The following is a 16,106-nucleotide window of genomic DNA, read 5'->3' as shown; positions in this document are numbered from 1 at the left end:
TCAACTGCTATTGCATCCATTGCATTAACGATTAGTCATTCTGCGATCCTTTCTCAAACGATTTCATGCGACGACGAGCCATTGGATATGTTTCTGGAAATTCCAAGTGATATGCTCCCCGCAAGATGGCCATTTAAAATCCAGTAGCTGTCCATCGTGTTATTTTTTTTTTTCGAGCATTCTTCGTTACCTTTTTCGATTGGAGTTTTACAACCGAAGTGGTTGTTAAGTGTGGAATAATTGTGTGGCCTTTGGTCACGTCAATCGTGGACGGTGCCAGAGGTATTGTCGGTCTTCGAAAGCAACATTATAACCACCTACCCATTTTCAGTTATTAAAATACGTAAACTGAGGAAACGTAAAATTTCAGTCTAGCTAGCTGGGACTCGCCAACCAGCATTCAAATTATATCGTAGTGCGATCCATTGACAAGTGCAGTCAATCTAAGCCAAATAAACTAAGCAAGAGTGCAAACAACCCATAAATTTACATTAACGATGACGTCGCTCGGAAGCATTTTTTTTTCGATTATGTAAAACTCTAAAACGCTACCTTGTTATGTGATACCAACTCAATATGCCCAAAGTACAAGCACTGACTGACACTCATAATTTCTCAGCACGGCTTACACATGTTAAGCCCTTCGTGTAGTTGCTACCAACTTTTCACAAGTCACCAAATTACAGTCAAGACATATGCAGCCGCTCCATGCAACGACTCCATTCGTCATCAACGGTGAGAAGAGTCAAAGTCTAATGCTTGCAAGCAACACCTGTCTGGAGATGACGACGGCTCACGCACGCACTGAATGTTTCTGAGCCTAAACCCAGCGGCATGCAAGCTTCGTGTTCACAAACGAGCACACCCATTCAAATCACCCTAACGATACCGGTAGACACCTAAATCGGGTAGTCGCCGGCGTCAAACAGAGATTCATAAACAGCCAACAGATCATCTTTTATATCCACTATCTTGCTGCAGTACCTAGCAGCAGCTGCGAATTCCAGAGTGCAACACTCGCTTATTGTTCCAAACGCGCGAGCTTACCAAATCCGAACCGGCGATGATGCGATGATGACTGTCTGGTGCGCGCAGTACGGTTGCATTGCACTCTAACTTACGGGGTGTCAGAAGCATCATAACCGCTCTCATAATGAGTCATTTTTGGGGATCTAACCATGGCGATCACACTTAGCTTCTTGCTATGACTGTATGTAATTCGTAATTTATGGGAGAGAGATGATGTTCACAAGTGGCATCAAGCTGAGCTGCAAATGATGGAACGTAACACAGAATTAACAATTACATTTGTACATGAATTACGTTTAATTTAATCGTATGTTTGCTAGTAAGGCATATTTGGTGGGGATCCCGGTGCGGCTTGTCCTACAATTCAGGCACAGGTTTGGAGTCAATTGTGGTTTCTCGATGATTTATGATATAACTAATGCTGGGGTGGCATTGTGCATCTCGATTCGAACGTAATTCTATCGAGTCGAACATGTTTGGCATTACGGCTTTCGATTCGATCTCGAAAACGACTCATCGTTCGAGTATGCTCGAGGAGGTACAAGAATAACGAGATGTTTTGGCATTATGGAGACTCGATAGCACACTGAAAAACGACTCAAGTCGAATGAAAGTCACTCGTCACCTTTATAGCCTTCGAATGTTGTTCGAGAGTAGTTTCTTGCTGAAAGTTTTTCATTATATTTGTTATTATTTCTCTACGGGAAGAGTATAAATGTTTCATTATTGTATCTTGAAGGAAAGAATGTCATTAGTATACCTACTTTTATAGTTTCCAGACAATATGCCGAAATCCTCGTAAAAACGACTTCAACTTAAATAGTTTTTTTTTGCAGTGAAAAATCTATGGGGAAAATCTGCGTAAAAACGTATATATTCCAAAATCTACGTAAAAATAGTTGTGTGAAATAAAAAAACGCGCAAGAGGTGACCCAAGTGCATCTAACTAAAACTCATGGAAACATCAAAGTAATTTATTATCGAATCCTTTTTTAACTTTAAATTATTTAGCTCAAAATTGGATCTGTGGCATAAACTCGAATAAATATAATAAATGCTAAAGCATTTGATGAGTTTGATTGCTCTACGCATGCGGTCGACCGCGGTACTCAGACGAATAATGTCGGTGGAAGACCGACAGTTAATTACAATTAGAGAAATCAAACTAAACAAATGCTTTAGCAAAGCCATGCACAGCCAAGACATTTAACAAAAACAAAATGGTTTTCGTACGGCCGAGTTGCCGAATAATAAAACTTATAATTTGTGTCGTAACTATATCTCAATTTATAAAACATGTCTTATCCGCATAATGTTTTAATCGGTTTCAACTACTCAATAAATAATATTGCTTTTATAGTCATTGAGCACGATTTGCTTGTTTATAAATTAACTGCCAATTCATGCCATGAAGGATGCCTTTCCAACAGGCAACATGCTACACGCAGATGAAATTACTCTTATTCTCTTTGTTTACTCACATTCGCAATGCGCCGAAGGTAGTCTCTCCAGCGCGCGGCATGATAAACACGGAGACAGCTATCTCTTATTCTCTCTGTTTACATTTCGTTTGATAGAACATACTCGATTGAGCTAGTACAGCACCATTCGAAATTTTGTACTGCGACTGAATGAAGTCGAACGAAATACATAATGCCGCAATTTTTTCGAAACGAATGCAAAAACGTACGAATCGAGTGATTCGATTCGAGATGCGCAATGTCACCCCTGGTTTTACCGTTTAAGAGGTGTGTGCTAAAGCGATAATCATTATGGCGAAATAGTCTTCCTACATACGACGTCTATTACAAGTTTTGTCTATTACAATTACGTCTATTACATTGGCTATTAAAAGTTTTTAAAATACAACAAGGATGTTTCATCACAAGTTTTGTTATCGCATACTTTGTGGAATGTATTGCACATATAATATTCCTACGAAAACGTTTTTTTTTTGGGAATTCTGCAGAACTCCTCCTGGAATTTCTCCAACCCTCCATGATCTTGTTCGAGAAATCCTGATAATTTTTCTAGGAACTTCTTCATGACATCCACGAGAAGTTCAATCATGTTTTTCCAAAAATTGATTCAAGAATTTCTTTACAATTTTCTTAAACAATTCCTCCAGAAATTCCTCATAGAGGTTCTCTATGAATTACATCAATAATTCGAGCAGAAGTAAGTCTCAGCGTTTTGAAAGTAGGCTTCGGAGCCTTTTAAAAGGAGGCTTCGGAGCCTTTTAAAAGGAGGCTTCCGAGCCTCTTGAAATGAGGCTTCCAAGTCTTTTAAAAGGAGGCTTCCGAGCTTCTTGAAAGAAGGCTTCCGCACCTCTTGAAAGGAGGCTTCCAAGCCTTTTGAAGGAAGGCTTCCAGGCCTCTTGAAAGGAGGCTGGAGCCTCTTGAAAGGAGGCTGCTGAGCCTCTTGAAAGGAGGCTGCCGAGCCTCTTGAAAGGAGGCTGCTGAGCCTCTTGAAAGGAGGCTGCTGAGCCTCTTGAAAGGAGGCTGCTGAGGCCTCTTGAAAGGAGGCTGCTGAGCCTCTTGAAAGGAGGCTGCCGAGCCTCTTGAAAGGAGGCTGCTGAGCCTCTTGAAAGGAGGCTGCCGAGCCTCTGGAAAGGAGGCTGCCGAGCCTCTTGAAAGAAAGCTGCTGAGCCTCTTGAAAGGAGGCTGCCGAGCCTCTTGAAAGGAGGCTTCTGAGCCTCTTGAAAGAAGGCTGCTGAGCCTCTTGAAAGAAGGCTGCCGAGCCTCTTGAAAGGAGTCTGCTGAGCCTCTTGAAAAGAGGCTGCTAGGCCTTTTGAAAGGAGGCTGTTGGGCCTCTTGAGAGCAGGCTGCTAGGCTTCTTGAAAGGAGGCTGCTAGGCCTCTTGAAAGAAGGCTGCTAGGCCTCCTGAAAGAAGGCTGCTGAGCCTCTTGAAAGGAGGCTGCTGAGCCTCTTGAAAGGAGGCTGCCGAGGCCTCTTGAAAGGAGGCTGCTGAGCCTCTTGAAAGGAGACATCCAGGCCTCTTGAAAGAAGACTTCCGAGCCTCTTGAAAGGAGACTTCTGAGCCTCTTGAAAAGAGGCTTCTGAGCCTCTTGAGAGAAGGCTTTTGAGTTTCTTGAAAGAAGGCTTCCTAGCCTCTAGAAAAAAGGCTTCCTAGCCTCTTGAAAGGAGGCTTCCGAGACTCTTGAAAAAAGGCTTCCGGATCTCTTGAAAGGAGGCTTCCGAGCATCTTGAAAGGAGGCTTCCTAGTCTCTTGAAAAAAGGCTTCCTAGCCTCTTGAGAGGAGGTTTCCGAGCCTCTTGAAGGGAGGCTTCCGAGCCTCTTGAAAGGAGGCTTCCGATCCTCTTGAAAGGAGGCTTCTGAGCCTCTTGAAAGGAGGCTTCCAGGCCTCTTGAAAGGAGGCTTCTGAGCCTCTTGAAAGGAGGCTTGAGCCTCTTGAAAGGAGGCTTCCAGGCCTCTTGAAAGGAGGCTTCTGAGCCTCTTGAAAGGAGGCTCTGAGCCTCTTGAAAGGAGGCTTCTGAGCCTCTTGAAAGGAGGCTTCCTGAGCCTCTTGAAAGGAGGCTCTGAGCCTCTTGAAAGGAGGCTCTGAGCCTCTTGAAAGGAGGCTCTGAGCCTCTTGAAGGAGGCTTCTGAGCCTCTTGAAGAGAGGCTTCCAGGCCTCTTGAAAGGAGGCTTCTGAGCCTCTTGAAAGGAGGCTTCTGAGCCTCTTGAAAGGAGGCTCTGAGCCTCTTGAAAGGAGGCTTCTGAGCCTCTTGAAAGGAGGCTTGAGCCTCTTGAAAGGAGGGCTGAGCCTCTTGAAAGGAGGCTCTGAGGCCTCTTGAAAGGGAGGCTTCTGGAGCCTCTTGAAAGGAGGCCTGAGCTCTTGAAATGAGGCCTGAGCCTCTTGAAAGGAGGCTTCCGGGCCTCTTGAAAGGAGGCTGAGCCTCTTGAAAGGAGGCTTCTGAGCTTCCTCAAGGAGCCTCTTGAAAGGAGGCTTCCAGGCCTCTTGAAAGGAGGCTCTGAGCCTCTTGAAAGGAGGCTTCCGAGCCTCTTGAAATGAGGCTACCGAGCCTCCTGAAAGGAGGCTTCTGAGGCTCTTGAAAGGAGGCTTCTGAGCCTCCTGAAAGGAGGCTTCTGAGGCTCTTGAAAGGAGGCTTCTGAGCCTCTTGAAAGGAGGCTTCCGGGCCTCTTAAAAGGAGGCTTCCGGGCCTCTTGAAAGGAGGCTTCCGGGCGTCTTGAAAAAGGCTTCCGAGCCTCTTGAAAGGAGGCTTCCGAGCCTCTTGAATGGAGGCTTCTGAGCCTCTTGAAAGGAGGCTCTGAGGCCTCTTGAAAGGAGGCCTGAGCCTCTTGAAAGGAGGCCTGAGCCTCTTGAAGGAGGCTTGAGCCTCTTGAAAGGAGGCCTGAGCCTCTTGAAAGGAGGCTTCCTGAGCCTCTTGAAAGGAGGCTCTGAGCCTCTTGAAAGGAGGCTTCCAGGCCTCTTGAAAGGAGGCTTCCAGGCCTCTTGAAAGGAGGCTTCAGGCCTCTTGAAAGGAGGCTTCCAGGCCTCTTGAAAGGGAGGCTTCTGAGGCCTCTTGAAAGGAGGCTTGAGGCCTCTTGAAGGAGGCTTGAGGCCTCTTGAAGGAGGCTTCTGAGGCCTCTTGAAAGGAGGCTTCTGAGCCTCTTGAAGGAGGCTTCTGAGCCTCTTGAAAGGAGGCTTCCTGAGCCTCTTGAAGGGAGGCCTGAGCCTCTTGAAAGGAGGCCTGAGCCTCTTGAAAGGAGGCCTGAGCCTCTTGAAAGGAGGCCTGAGCCTCTTGAAAGGAGGCTCTGGGCCTCTTGAAAGGAGGCTTCCTGAGCCTCTTGAAAGGAGGCTTCCGAGGCCTCTTGAAAGGAGGCTCTGAGCCTCTTGAAAGGAGGCTTCTGAGCCTCTTGAAAGGAGGCTTCTGAGCCTCTTGAAAGGAGGCTGGAGGCCTCTTGAAAGGAGGCTTGAGGCCTCTTGAAAGGAGGCTCTGAGCCTCTTGAAAGGAGGCTTCAGGCCTCTTGAAAGGAGGCTTCCGAGCCTCTTGAAAGGAGGCTTCCTGAGCCTCTTGAAAGGAGGCCTGAGCCTCTTGAAAGGAGGCTTCCAGGCCTCTTGAAAGGAGGCTTCCAGGCCTCTTGAAAGGAGGCCTGAGCCTCTTGAAAGGAGGCTTCCTGAGCCTCTTGAAAGGAGGCTTGAGCCTCTTGAAAGGAGGCCTGAGCCTCTTGAAAGGAGGCTTCCTGAGCCTCTTGAAAGGAGGCTTCTGAGCCTCTTGAAAGGAGGCTCTGAGTCTCTTGAAAGGAGGCCTGAGCCTCTTGAAAGGAGGCTTCTGAGCCTCTTGAAAGGAGGCCTGGGCCTCTTGAAAGGAGGCTTCCTGAGCCTCTTGAAAGGAGGCTTCTGAGCCTCTTGAAGGAGGCTTCCTGAGCCTCTTGAAAGGAGGCTTCCGAGGCCTCTTGAAAGGAGGCTTCTGAGCCTCTTGAAAGGAGGCTCTGAGCTCTCTTGAAATGAGGCTCGAGCCTCTTGAAAGGGAGGCTTCCGGAGCCTTCTTGAAAGGAGGCTTCCTGAGCCTCTTGAAAGGAGGCTTCTGAGGCCTCTTGAAAGGAGGCTGGGCCTCTTGAAAGGAGGCTGAGCCCTCTTGAAAGGAGGCTGAGCCTCTTGAAAGGAGACTTCCAGGCCTCTTGAAAGGAGGCTGGAGGCCTCTTGAAAGGAGGCTTCCTAACCTCTTGAAAGGAGACTTCCGAGGCCTCTTGAAAGGAGGCTCTGAGCCTCTTGAAAGGAGGCTCTGAGGCCTCTTGAAAGGAGGCTTCCAGCCTCTTGAAAGGAGGCTTCCTGAGCCTCTTGAAAGGAGACTTCTGAGCCTCTTGAAAGGAGGCTTGAGGCTGCTTGAAGGGAGGCTTCCTAACCTCTTGAAAGGAGACTCTGAGGCCTCTTGAAAGACGGCTTCCTAACCTCTTGAAAGGAGACTTCTTAGCCTCTTGAAAGGAGGCCTGAGCCTCTTGAAAGGAGGCTTCCAGGCCTCTTGAAAGGAGGCTTCCGGAGCCTCTTGAAAGGAGGCTTCTGAGCCTCTTGAAGGAGGCTTCTGAGCCTCTTGAAAGGAGGCTTCCAGGCCTCTTGAAAGGAGGCTTCTGAGTCTCTTGAAAGGAGGCTTCTGAGCCTCTTGAAAGGAGGCTTCCAGGGCCTCTTGAAAGGAGGCTTCCGGGCCTCTTGAAAGGAGGCTTCTGAGCCTCTTGAAAGGAGGCTTGAGCCTCTTGAAAGGAGGCTTCCGGGCCTCTTGAAAGGAGGCTTCCGAGCCTCTTGAAAGGAGGCTTCCTGAGCCTCTTGAAAGGAGGCCTCCGAGCCTCTTGAAAGGAGACTTGAGCCTCTTGAAAGGAGGCTTGAGCCTCTTGAAAGGAGGCTTCCTAACCTCTTGAAAGGAGACTCTGAGGCCTCTTGAAAGGAGGCTTCTGAGCCTCTTGAAAGGAGGCTTGAGCCTCTTGAAAGGAGGCTCTGAGCCTCTTGAAAGGAGGCTTCCAGGCCTCTTGAAAGGAGGCTTCCAGGCCTCTTGAAAGGAGGCTCTGAGCCTCTTGAAAGGAGGCCTGAGCCTCTTGAAAGGAGGCTTCCTGGCCTCTTGAAAGGAGGCTTGAGAGCCTCTTGAAAGGAGGCCTGAGCCTCTTGAAAGGAGGCTTCCTGAGCCTCTTGAAAGGAGACTTCAGGCCTCTTGAAAGGAGGCTTGAGGCCTCTTGAAAGGAGGCTCTGAGCCTCTTGAAAGGAGGCTTCTGAGCCTCTTGAAAGGAGGCCTGAGCCTCTTGAAAGGAGGCTTCCTGAGCTCTTGAAAGGAGGCTTCTGAGCCTCTTGAAAGGAGGCTTCTGGGCCTCTTGAAAGGGAGGCTTCTGGGCCTCTTGAAAGGAGGCTTGGGCCTCTTGAAAGGAGGCTTCCAGGCCTCTTGAAGGGAGGCTGAGCCTCTTGAAAGGAGGCTTCCAGGCCTCTTGAAAGGAGGCTTCCAGGCCTCTTGAAAGGAGGCTTCTGAGCCTCTTGAAAGGAGGCTTCTGGAGCTCTTGAAAGGAGGCTTCTGAACCTCTTGAAAGGAGGCCTGAGCCTCTTGAAAGGAGGCTTCTGAGCCTCTTGAAAGGAGGCTTCCAGAGCCTCTTGAAGGAGGCTTCCAGGCCTCTTGAAAGGAGGCTTCCTGAGCCTCTTGAAAGGAGGCTTCTGAGCCTCTTCAAAGGAGGCCTGGAGCCTCTTCAAAGGAGGCAAAGGAGCCTCTTGAAAGGAGGCTCTGAGGCCTCTTGAAAGGAGGCTTCAGGGAGCCTCTTGAAAGGAGGCTTGAGCCTCTTGAAAGGAGGCTTCCAGGCCTTTGAAAGGAGGCTTCTGAGCTTCTCAAGGAGGCTTCCAGGCCTCTTGAAAGGAGGCTTCTGAGGCTTCGAAAGGAGGCTTCTGAGCTTTCTCAAGGAGGCTTCAGAGCCTCTTGAAAGGAGGCTTCTGAGCCTCTTCAAAGGAGGCCTCTTCAAGGGAGGCAAAGGAGCCTCTTGAAAGGAGGCTTCCTGAGCCTATTGAAAGGAGGCTTGGGCCTCTTGAAAGGAGGCCTGAGCCTCTTGAAGGAGGCTTCCAGGCCTCTTGAAAGGAGGCCTGGAGCCTCTTGAAAGGAGGCTTGAGGCCTTTGAAAGGAGGCTTCAAGCTTTCTCAAGGAGGCTTCCAGGCCTCTTGAAGGAGGCTTCGAGGCCTCTTGAAGGAGGCTTCCAGGCCTCTTCAAAGGAGGGCTTCCAGGCCTCTTCAAGGAGGAGGCCTCTTCAAAGGAGGCAAGGCCTTGAAGGAGCTTCCAGGCCTCTTGAAAGAGAGGCTTGAGGCCTCTTGAAAGGAGGCTTCAGGCCTCTTGAAAGGAGGCTTCCGGGCCTCTTGAAGGAGGCTTCCGGGCCTCTTGAAGGAGGCTTCTGAGCCTCTTGAAAGGAGGCCTGAGCCTCTTGAAAGGAGGCCTGAGCCTCTTGAAAGGAGGCTCTGGGCCTCTTGAAAGGAGGCTTCTGAGCCTCTGAAAGGAGGCTGAGCCTCTTGAAGGAGGCTTCTGGGCCTCTTGAAAGGAGGCCTGAGCCTCTTGAAAGGAGGCTTCTGAGCCTCTTGAAAGGGAGGCCTGAGGCCTCTTGAGGGAGGCTCGGAGCCTCTTGAAAGGAGGCTGGGGCCTCTTGAAAGGAGGCTGGGCCTCTTGAAAGGAGGCTTCTGAGCCTCTTGAAAGGAGGCTTCTGAGCCTCTTGAAAGGAGGCTCTGAGCCTCTTGAAAGGAGGCTTCTGGAGCCTCTTGAAAGGAGGCTTCCAGGCCTCTTGAAAGGAGGCTTCCAGGCCTCTTGAAAGGAGGCTTGAGGCCTCTTGAAGGAGGCTTCAGGCCTCTTGAAAGGAGGCTCTGAGCCTCTTGAAGGAGGCTTCCAGGGCCTCTTGAAAGGAGGCTTCCAGGCCTCTTGAAAGGAGGCTTCCAGGCCTCTTGAAAGGAGGCTGAGCCTCTTGAAAGGAGGCTTCCGGAGCCTCTTGAAGGAGGCTTCCAGGCCTCTTGAAAGGAGGCTTCTGAGCCTCTTGAAGGAGGCTTCCAGAGCCTCTTGAAGGAGGCTTCCGAGGCCTCTTGAAAGGAGGCTTCCTGAGGCCTCTTGAAGGAGGCTGGGCCTCTTGAAAGGAGGCTTCCAGGCCTCTTGAAAGGAGGCTTCCGGGCCTCTTGAAGGAGGCTTCCGGGCCTCTTGAAAGGAGGCTGAGGCCTCTTGAAAGGAGGCTTCTGAGCCTCTTGAAAGGAGGCCTGGGCCTCTTGAAAGGAGGCTCTGAGCCTCTTGAAAGGAGGCTTCCAGGCCTCTTGAAAGGAGGCTTCCAGAGCCTCTTGAAAGGAGGCTTCCGGGCCTCTTGAAAGGAGGCTGGAGCCTCTTGAAAGGAGGCTTCCTGGCCTCTTGAAAGGAGGCTCTGAGCCTCTTGAAAGGAGGCTGAGCCTCTTGAAGGAGGCTGAGCCTCTTGAAAGGGAGGCTTCTGAGCCTCTTGAAAGGAGGCTTGAGCCTCTTGAAAGGAGGCTTCCTGGCCTCTTGAAAGGAGGCTGGGCCTCTTGAAAGGAGGCTTCCGGGCCTCTTGAAAGGAGGCTTCCGGGCCTCTTGAAAGGAGGCTTCCGGGCCTCTTGAAAGGAGGCTTCAGGCCCTCTTGACAGGCGGCTTCCAGAGCCTCTTGAAAGGAGGCTTCCGGGCCTCTTGAAAGGAGGCTGGGCCTCTTGAAAGGAGGCCTCCGGGCCTCCTGATAGGAGGCTTCCGGGCCTCTTGAAAGGAGGCTTCCGGGCCTCTTGAAAGGAGGCTTCCGGGCCTCTTGAAAGGAGGCTTCTGGCCTCTTGAAAGGAGGCTTCCAGGCCTCTTGAAAGGAGGATTCCGAGCCTGTTGAAAGGAGGATACCGGGCCTGTTGAGAGGAGGCTACCGGGACTCTTGAAAGGAGGCTTCAGGGCCTCTTGAAAGGAGGCTTCCGGGCCTCTTGAAAGGAGGCTTCCGGGCCTCTTGAAAGGAGGCTTCTGGCCTCTTGAAAGGAGGCCTGGGCCTCGTGAAAGGAGGATCTCGGGCCTCTTGAAAGGAGGCTTCCGGGCCTCTTGAAAGGAGGCTTCCGGGCCTCTTGAAAGGAGGCTTCCGGGCCTCTTGAAAGGAGGCTTCCGGGCCTCTTGAAAGGAGGGTTCGGGGGCTCTTGAAAGGAGGCGTCGGGGCATCTAGAAAGGAGGCGTGCCGGCGTCTTGAAAGGAGGCCTGGGCCTCTTGAAAGGAGGCTTCCGGGCCTCTCGAAAGAAGGCTTCCGGGCCTCTCGAAAGGAGGCTGCCGGGCCTCTTGAAAGGAGGCGTTTCGAGCCTCTTGAAGGAGGCTTCCGAGCCTCTTGAAAGGAGGCTTCCGATCCTCTTGAAAGGAGGCTTCCGAGCCTCTTGAAAGGAGGCTTCCGAGCCTCTTGAAAGGAGACTTCGGGCCTCTTGAAAGGAGGCTTCAGGCCTCTTGAAAGGAGGCTTCAGGGCCTCTTGAAAGGAGGCTTCCGGGCCTCTTGAAAGGAGGCTTCGGGCCTCTTGAAAGGAGGCTTCCGGGCCTCTTGAAAGGAGGCTTGGGCCTCTTGAAAGGAGGCTTCTGGGCCTCTTGAAAGGAGGCTTCCGGGCCTCTTGAAAGGAGGCTTCCGGGCCTCTTGAAAGGAGGCCTGGGCCCTCTTGAAAGGAGGGCTGGGCCTCTTGAAAGGAGGCTTCCTGGCCTCTTGAAAGGAGGCTTCAGGCCTCTTGAAAGGAGGCTTGGGCCTCTTGAAAGGAGGCTTCCGGGCCTCTTGAAAGGAGGCTTCCGGGCCTCTTGAAAGGAGGCTTGGGCCTCTTGAAAGGAGGCTTCTGGGCCTCTTGAAAGGAGGCTTCCGGGCCTCTTGAAAGGAGGCTTCCGGGCCTCTTGAAAGGAGGCTTGGGCCTCTTGAAAGGAGGCCTGGGCCTCTTGAAAGGAGGCTTCCGGGCCTCTTGAAAGGAGGCTTCCGGGCCTCTTGAAAGGAGGCTTCGGGCCTCTTGAAAGGAGGCTTCGGGCCTCTTGAAAGGAGGCTTCAGGGCCTCTTGAAAGGAGGCTTCCGGGCCTCTTGAAAGGAGGCTTCCAGGGCCTCTTGAAAGGAGGCTTCGGGGCCTCTTGAAAGGAGGCTTCAGGCCTCTTGAAAGGAGGCTTCTGGGCCTCTTGAAAGGAGGCTTCTGGCCTCTTGAAAGGAGGCCTGGCCTCTTGAAAGGAGGCTTCGGGCCTCTTGAAAGGAGGCTTCCAGGCCTCTTGAAAGGAGGCTTCCTGGGCCTCTTGAAAGGAGGCTTCCGGCCTCTTGAAAGGAGGCTTCTGGCCTCTTGAAAGGAGGGCTTCCGGGCCTCTTGAAAGGAGGCTTCAGGCCTCTTGAAAGGAGGCTTCCGGGCCTCTTGAAAGGAGGGCTTCCGGAGCCTCTTGAAAGGAGGCTTCCAGGGCCTCTTGAAGGAGGCTTCCGGGCCTCTTGAAAGGAGGCTCTGGGCCTCTTGAAAGGAGGCTTCCTGGGCCTCTTGAAAGGAGGCTTCGGGCCTCTTGAAAGGAGGCTTCCGGGCCTCTTGAAAGGAGGCTTCCGGGCCTCTTGAAAGGAGGCTTCCGGGCCTCTTGAAAGGAGGCTTCTGGGCCTCTTGAAAGGAGGCTTCTGGCCTCTTGAAAGGAGGCCTGGGCCTCTTGAAAGGAGGCTTCCGGGCCTCTTGAAAGGAGGCTTCCAGGCCTCTTGAAAGGAGGCTTCGGGCCTCTTGAAAGGAGGCTTCCGGGCCTCTTGAAAGGAGGCTTCGGGCCTCTTGAAAGGAGGCTTGGGCCTCTTGAAAGGAGGCTTCCGGGCCTCTTGAAAGGAGGCTTCCAGGGCCTCTTGAAAGGAGGCTTCCGGGCCTCTTGAAAGGAGGCCTGGGCCTCTTGAAAGGAGGCTTCAGGGCCTCTTGAAAGGAGGCTTCCGGGCCTCTTGAAAGGAGGCTTCCGGGCCTCTTGAAAGGAGGCTTCGGGCCCTCTTGAAAGGAGGCTTCGGGCCTCTTGAAAGGAGGCTTCCGGGCCTCTTGAAAGGAGGCTTCGGGCCTCTTGAAAGGAGGCTTCAGGCCTCTTGAAAGGAGGCTTCCAGGCCTCTTGAAAGGAGGCTTCCGGGCCTCTTGAAAGGAGGCTTCCGGGCCTCTTGAAAGGAGGCCTGGGCCTCTTGAAAGGAGGCTTCGGGCCTCTTGAAAGGAGGCTTCGGGCCTCTTGAAAGGAGGCTTCCGGCCTCTTGAAGGAGGCTTGGGCCTCTTGAAAGGAGGCTTCGGGCCTCTTGAAAGGAGGCTTCGGGCCTGGCCTCTTGAAAGGAGGCTTCTGGCCTCTTGAAAGGAGGCTTCAGGCCTCTTGAAAGGAGGCTTCCAGGCCTCTTGAAAGGAGGCTTCCAGGCCTCTTGAAAGGAGGCATCCGGGCCGCTTGAAGGGGGGCTTCCGGGCATCTTGCAAGGGGGGCTGCAGGCCTCTTGAAAGGAGGCTTCCGGGCCTCTTGAAAGGAGGCATCCGGGCCTCGTGAAAGGAGGCTCCGGGCCTCTTGAAAGGAGGCTTCCAGGCCTCTTGAAAGGAGGCTTCGGGCCTCTTGAAAGGAGGCTTCCGGGCCTCTTGAAAGGAGGCTTCCAGGCCTCTTGAAAGGAGGCTTCCGGGCCTCTTGAAAGGAGGCTTCGGGCCTCTTGAAAGGAGGCTTCCGGGCCTCTTGAAAGGAGGCTTCGGGCCTCTTGAAAGGAGGCTTCCGGGCCTCTTGAAAGGAGGCTTCCGGGCCTCTTGATAGGAGGCTTCCGAACTTCGCGAAAGAAGGCTTCCGAACTTTACAAAGGAGTTCTCTGAGCTGTTTAAAACAAGCCCAATGAGAAACGTAGGAGGATGCTACCTCTTGCAACAAAGCAACTGAGGTTTTTGAAAAAAATGCCTTCATGTCTCTCCTCCATTCCGACCGTAGACCCTTATATTCATATTCTTAACATAGTATTCAACATTTTTTTTGTATTCATTCGGCGTTTTGTATTCTTCTTCTTCTATGGCTCTACATTCCAACTAACACTTGGCCTGATTTTCCTGCCAACTTTACGACAGTGTCTTAACCGGCCACGATGGTTTTTTTTTCGGATCGTGCTTCCGTTGAATCGAAAACAACTGAAATGCGTAGTACATCTCCGGTCCTGCCTTAATTTCTTGAACAATCATCCTCCTTTTCTGCATTTGTTTTCCATCTTCAATTAGTTGGAGAGGAGCTGTAAATCCGGAGAGGACTAAAATCAGTTTACATGAGAAATCAATCATCCGGCTACGAACAGTTTTATAACGCTATCGCGGAAGAAATTCAAATCTATAGTAGCTAATTTATCATCTCTTAATTTTTGTTTTCATCGTTAATCAACAATAAATAGTTCACATAACAGGGATCACTGATTATATTGAGCTACAGACCGCTTGTTCCTGCAGTCAATGTGGAACAATGAACCAATTTATTGATTAATGAATAATTATGCAATTTTTTGTCTCTTTATGGTCTTACTTTCCGTCAAAGACTGCCGAACATGAACAATCACCCATTCCTCTATGAGCACATAATTAATTCGATTTGCTTAAATCTAACTACTCCGCAGGTCCAACCGGCGCTGGAAGGCAGCACCAAGTTTGGCAGCGCCTGGGACTGCATCGGATTCACCACGGTCCCAATCTGGTCCGGTTTGTTCGTGACATCGTTCATGGCCATCGGGTTGGCACTGGCCATCTGCGCCATACTGGACATCAAGCCCCCGAACCGGTTCGAATCCCGCACCGGCAAGCAGCTCACGTTTACCGTGCAAGAGTAAGCTCCCTCCGGCGTCCGGTCATAGTTACAAGAAATCCAACAAGCACTTATGACCCGCATGAACAACCTTTTGCACTCATCCAATGCGAAGAAAATATAGTAGTCGATAGTCATTAGAGCCGAGAGTTGATCACCTGGACGAACTAGGAGAGAGATTACATGTGCGACTCTGGACCTCGATCCGACGACACACCAACTTGAAAATACTGCTACCAATCGCTGCGTGAAGAGATTAATAAATAGAAAACAAACCCCTCTTTAGTTGTGCCACCATCGTTGGGATTGATTAACCGGGGAAACTATCTTACGCTTTTCCAGTTAGTCAATGCAAATAGCTATGCAAAGTGCGTTACGTGCTAATCTAAGTTCATTAGAGTGGAACAGGTTGTTGATTTCGTATTTTTAAACAATTTACATTTTATCTTGTTCAATGTATTATATATTTGACGTAAATCGACCGTATCTCAGCAATGTTTAAGAAGTACCATCATTGTCACAATAGAAATAAATGAAATTATGAAGCGTAAGCATCTTTCCGAACATTCGGGAAAATCTAAGGAAATTTTGACGTTATTGAGTTGATTGTCTAAACGTCTCCGAAATCAATTGGTTTGGAAGTCTATGATCAACTGAAGAAGCATGTAATCTCTTCTTCAATATTTCACCACAACCTATAAAGCACAATTTTTTTCTTCGAGTTGAATAACGAAATAAGTTTTTGTTTAGTTCCACTAATTCCGAGATATTTTTAGCAATTCAAAATTATAATTCAAAGCCTGGGAATGATTAAGAATATCTTCCTGGATACCTGGACGATGCTAAGGAGGCCAATTTTCCCATTGGCATAATAATCTGTAGGTAGTAGTCGTCCGAAATCTAGGAATTCTTCGAAATCCTTGAGTTCACGAATAATCCGTTTAAAAAATTTCTAATAGACAAAATAAATGTTGAAAGCTGTTTGGCTGTGCAACTTTAAGTAAAGTAAATCTTTCTAATTTAAACTATTCCCAACATGTTTTCCTGTTCCACCCTAGTCACTTATTCATTTGACATCGCTCGGATGCACCGCACGGGGGTAATCGTTTGCCGAATGACAGTATTTTATATCTTGATTTTGCACACCACTTGTACTTGTGCTTACGGGAAAAACTAAATGTGCGAAGCTCATTTGCATCAAGCCTGCGGTACTCTAATGACGGACCGCGCCGCTGGTTTGCAGTATGTTGAACATACCGACCGGTCACTACCGCTGCTGGATGGTGAAACTTAATCGATACTAAAGTTCAACGGTTTATTAGTACTATTCCATGTCCCGTTTGGTGGTTGGAAACACTGGCGCGCGATGAGCTCAGTGAACTTGAGCGATTAGAAAACCATAAGAAAACAGGCAACTTCGGTTGACTGGAATGTGACCCCTGTCGTCGGCTGTCATTGTATTGTGAATTCACCTTTCGTGATAAACGAGTATAACGAATGTGAAAGTGTGAAATTTTTGTCCCAACATCCTCTAGGTGTAAAATGCAGGATCATATTGTATTGACATCATACTATAAACATTAGATAATTAATAAAGAATTTGGAAGTGAATTCAAATCGATGAAAACAGATGTTTCTAAATATGTGAGAAATTCTGGAAGGGTCGTAGAAGTGTAACTTTCTTTATTTCAACAATTGCAGGTTGCTGATTAGTTAACATGGCACAAAATCTGAATGAACAATAGTGCATAAGACTATTAAAAAAAAATACGATGTGGAAAGATGCCGTGACAATTAAGTTAACATATTGGGTGAAGACTACAGATTCTTCATGATTGATAATGAACGACAATAAACTAGAGGCATACATCTTTCT

General features: G+C 49.8%; 1 protein-coding gene across 1 annotated transcript in view; it reads left to right on the top strand.

Moving 5' to 3' along the window:
* Positions 1 to 15,806, top strand: part of LOC134202784 (uncharacterized) — a 63,234-nt gene extending 47,428 nt beyond the window's left edge. Inside the window, exon 4 of the mRNA XM_062677777.1 lies at positions 14,046 to 15,806. Within this exon, the coding sequence (XP_062533761.1) occupies positions 14,046 to 14,255 (210 nt within the window). The 3' untranslated portion in view covers positions 14,256 to 15,806. The remainder of the gene's footprint in view (positions 1 to 14,045) is intronic.
* Positions 15,807 to 16,106: the final 300 nt, after the last annotated feature.

Source organism: Armigeres subalbatus, unplaced genomic scaffold, assembly GCF_024139115.2.
Source record: "Armigeres subalbatus isolate Guangzhou_Male unplaced genomic scaffold, GZ_Asu_2 Contig141, whole genome shotgun sequence".
Taxonomy (NCBI): Eukaryota; Metazoa; Arthropoda; class Insecta; order Diptera; family Culicidae; genus Armigeres; species Armigeres subalbatus.
Note: the sequence above shows the minus strand (reverse complement) of the source record. Positions and strands in the feature narration are given on the sequence as shown.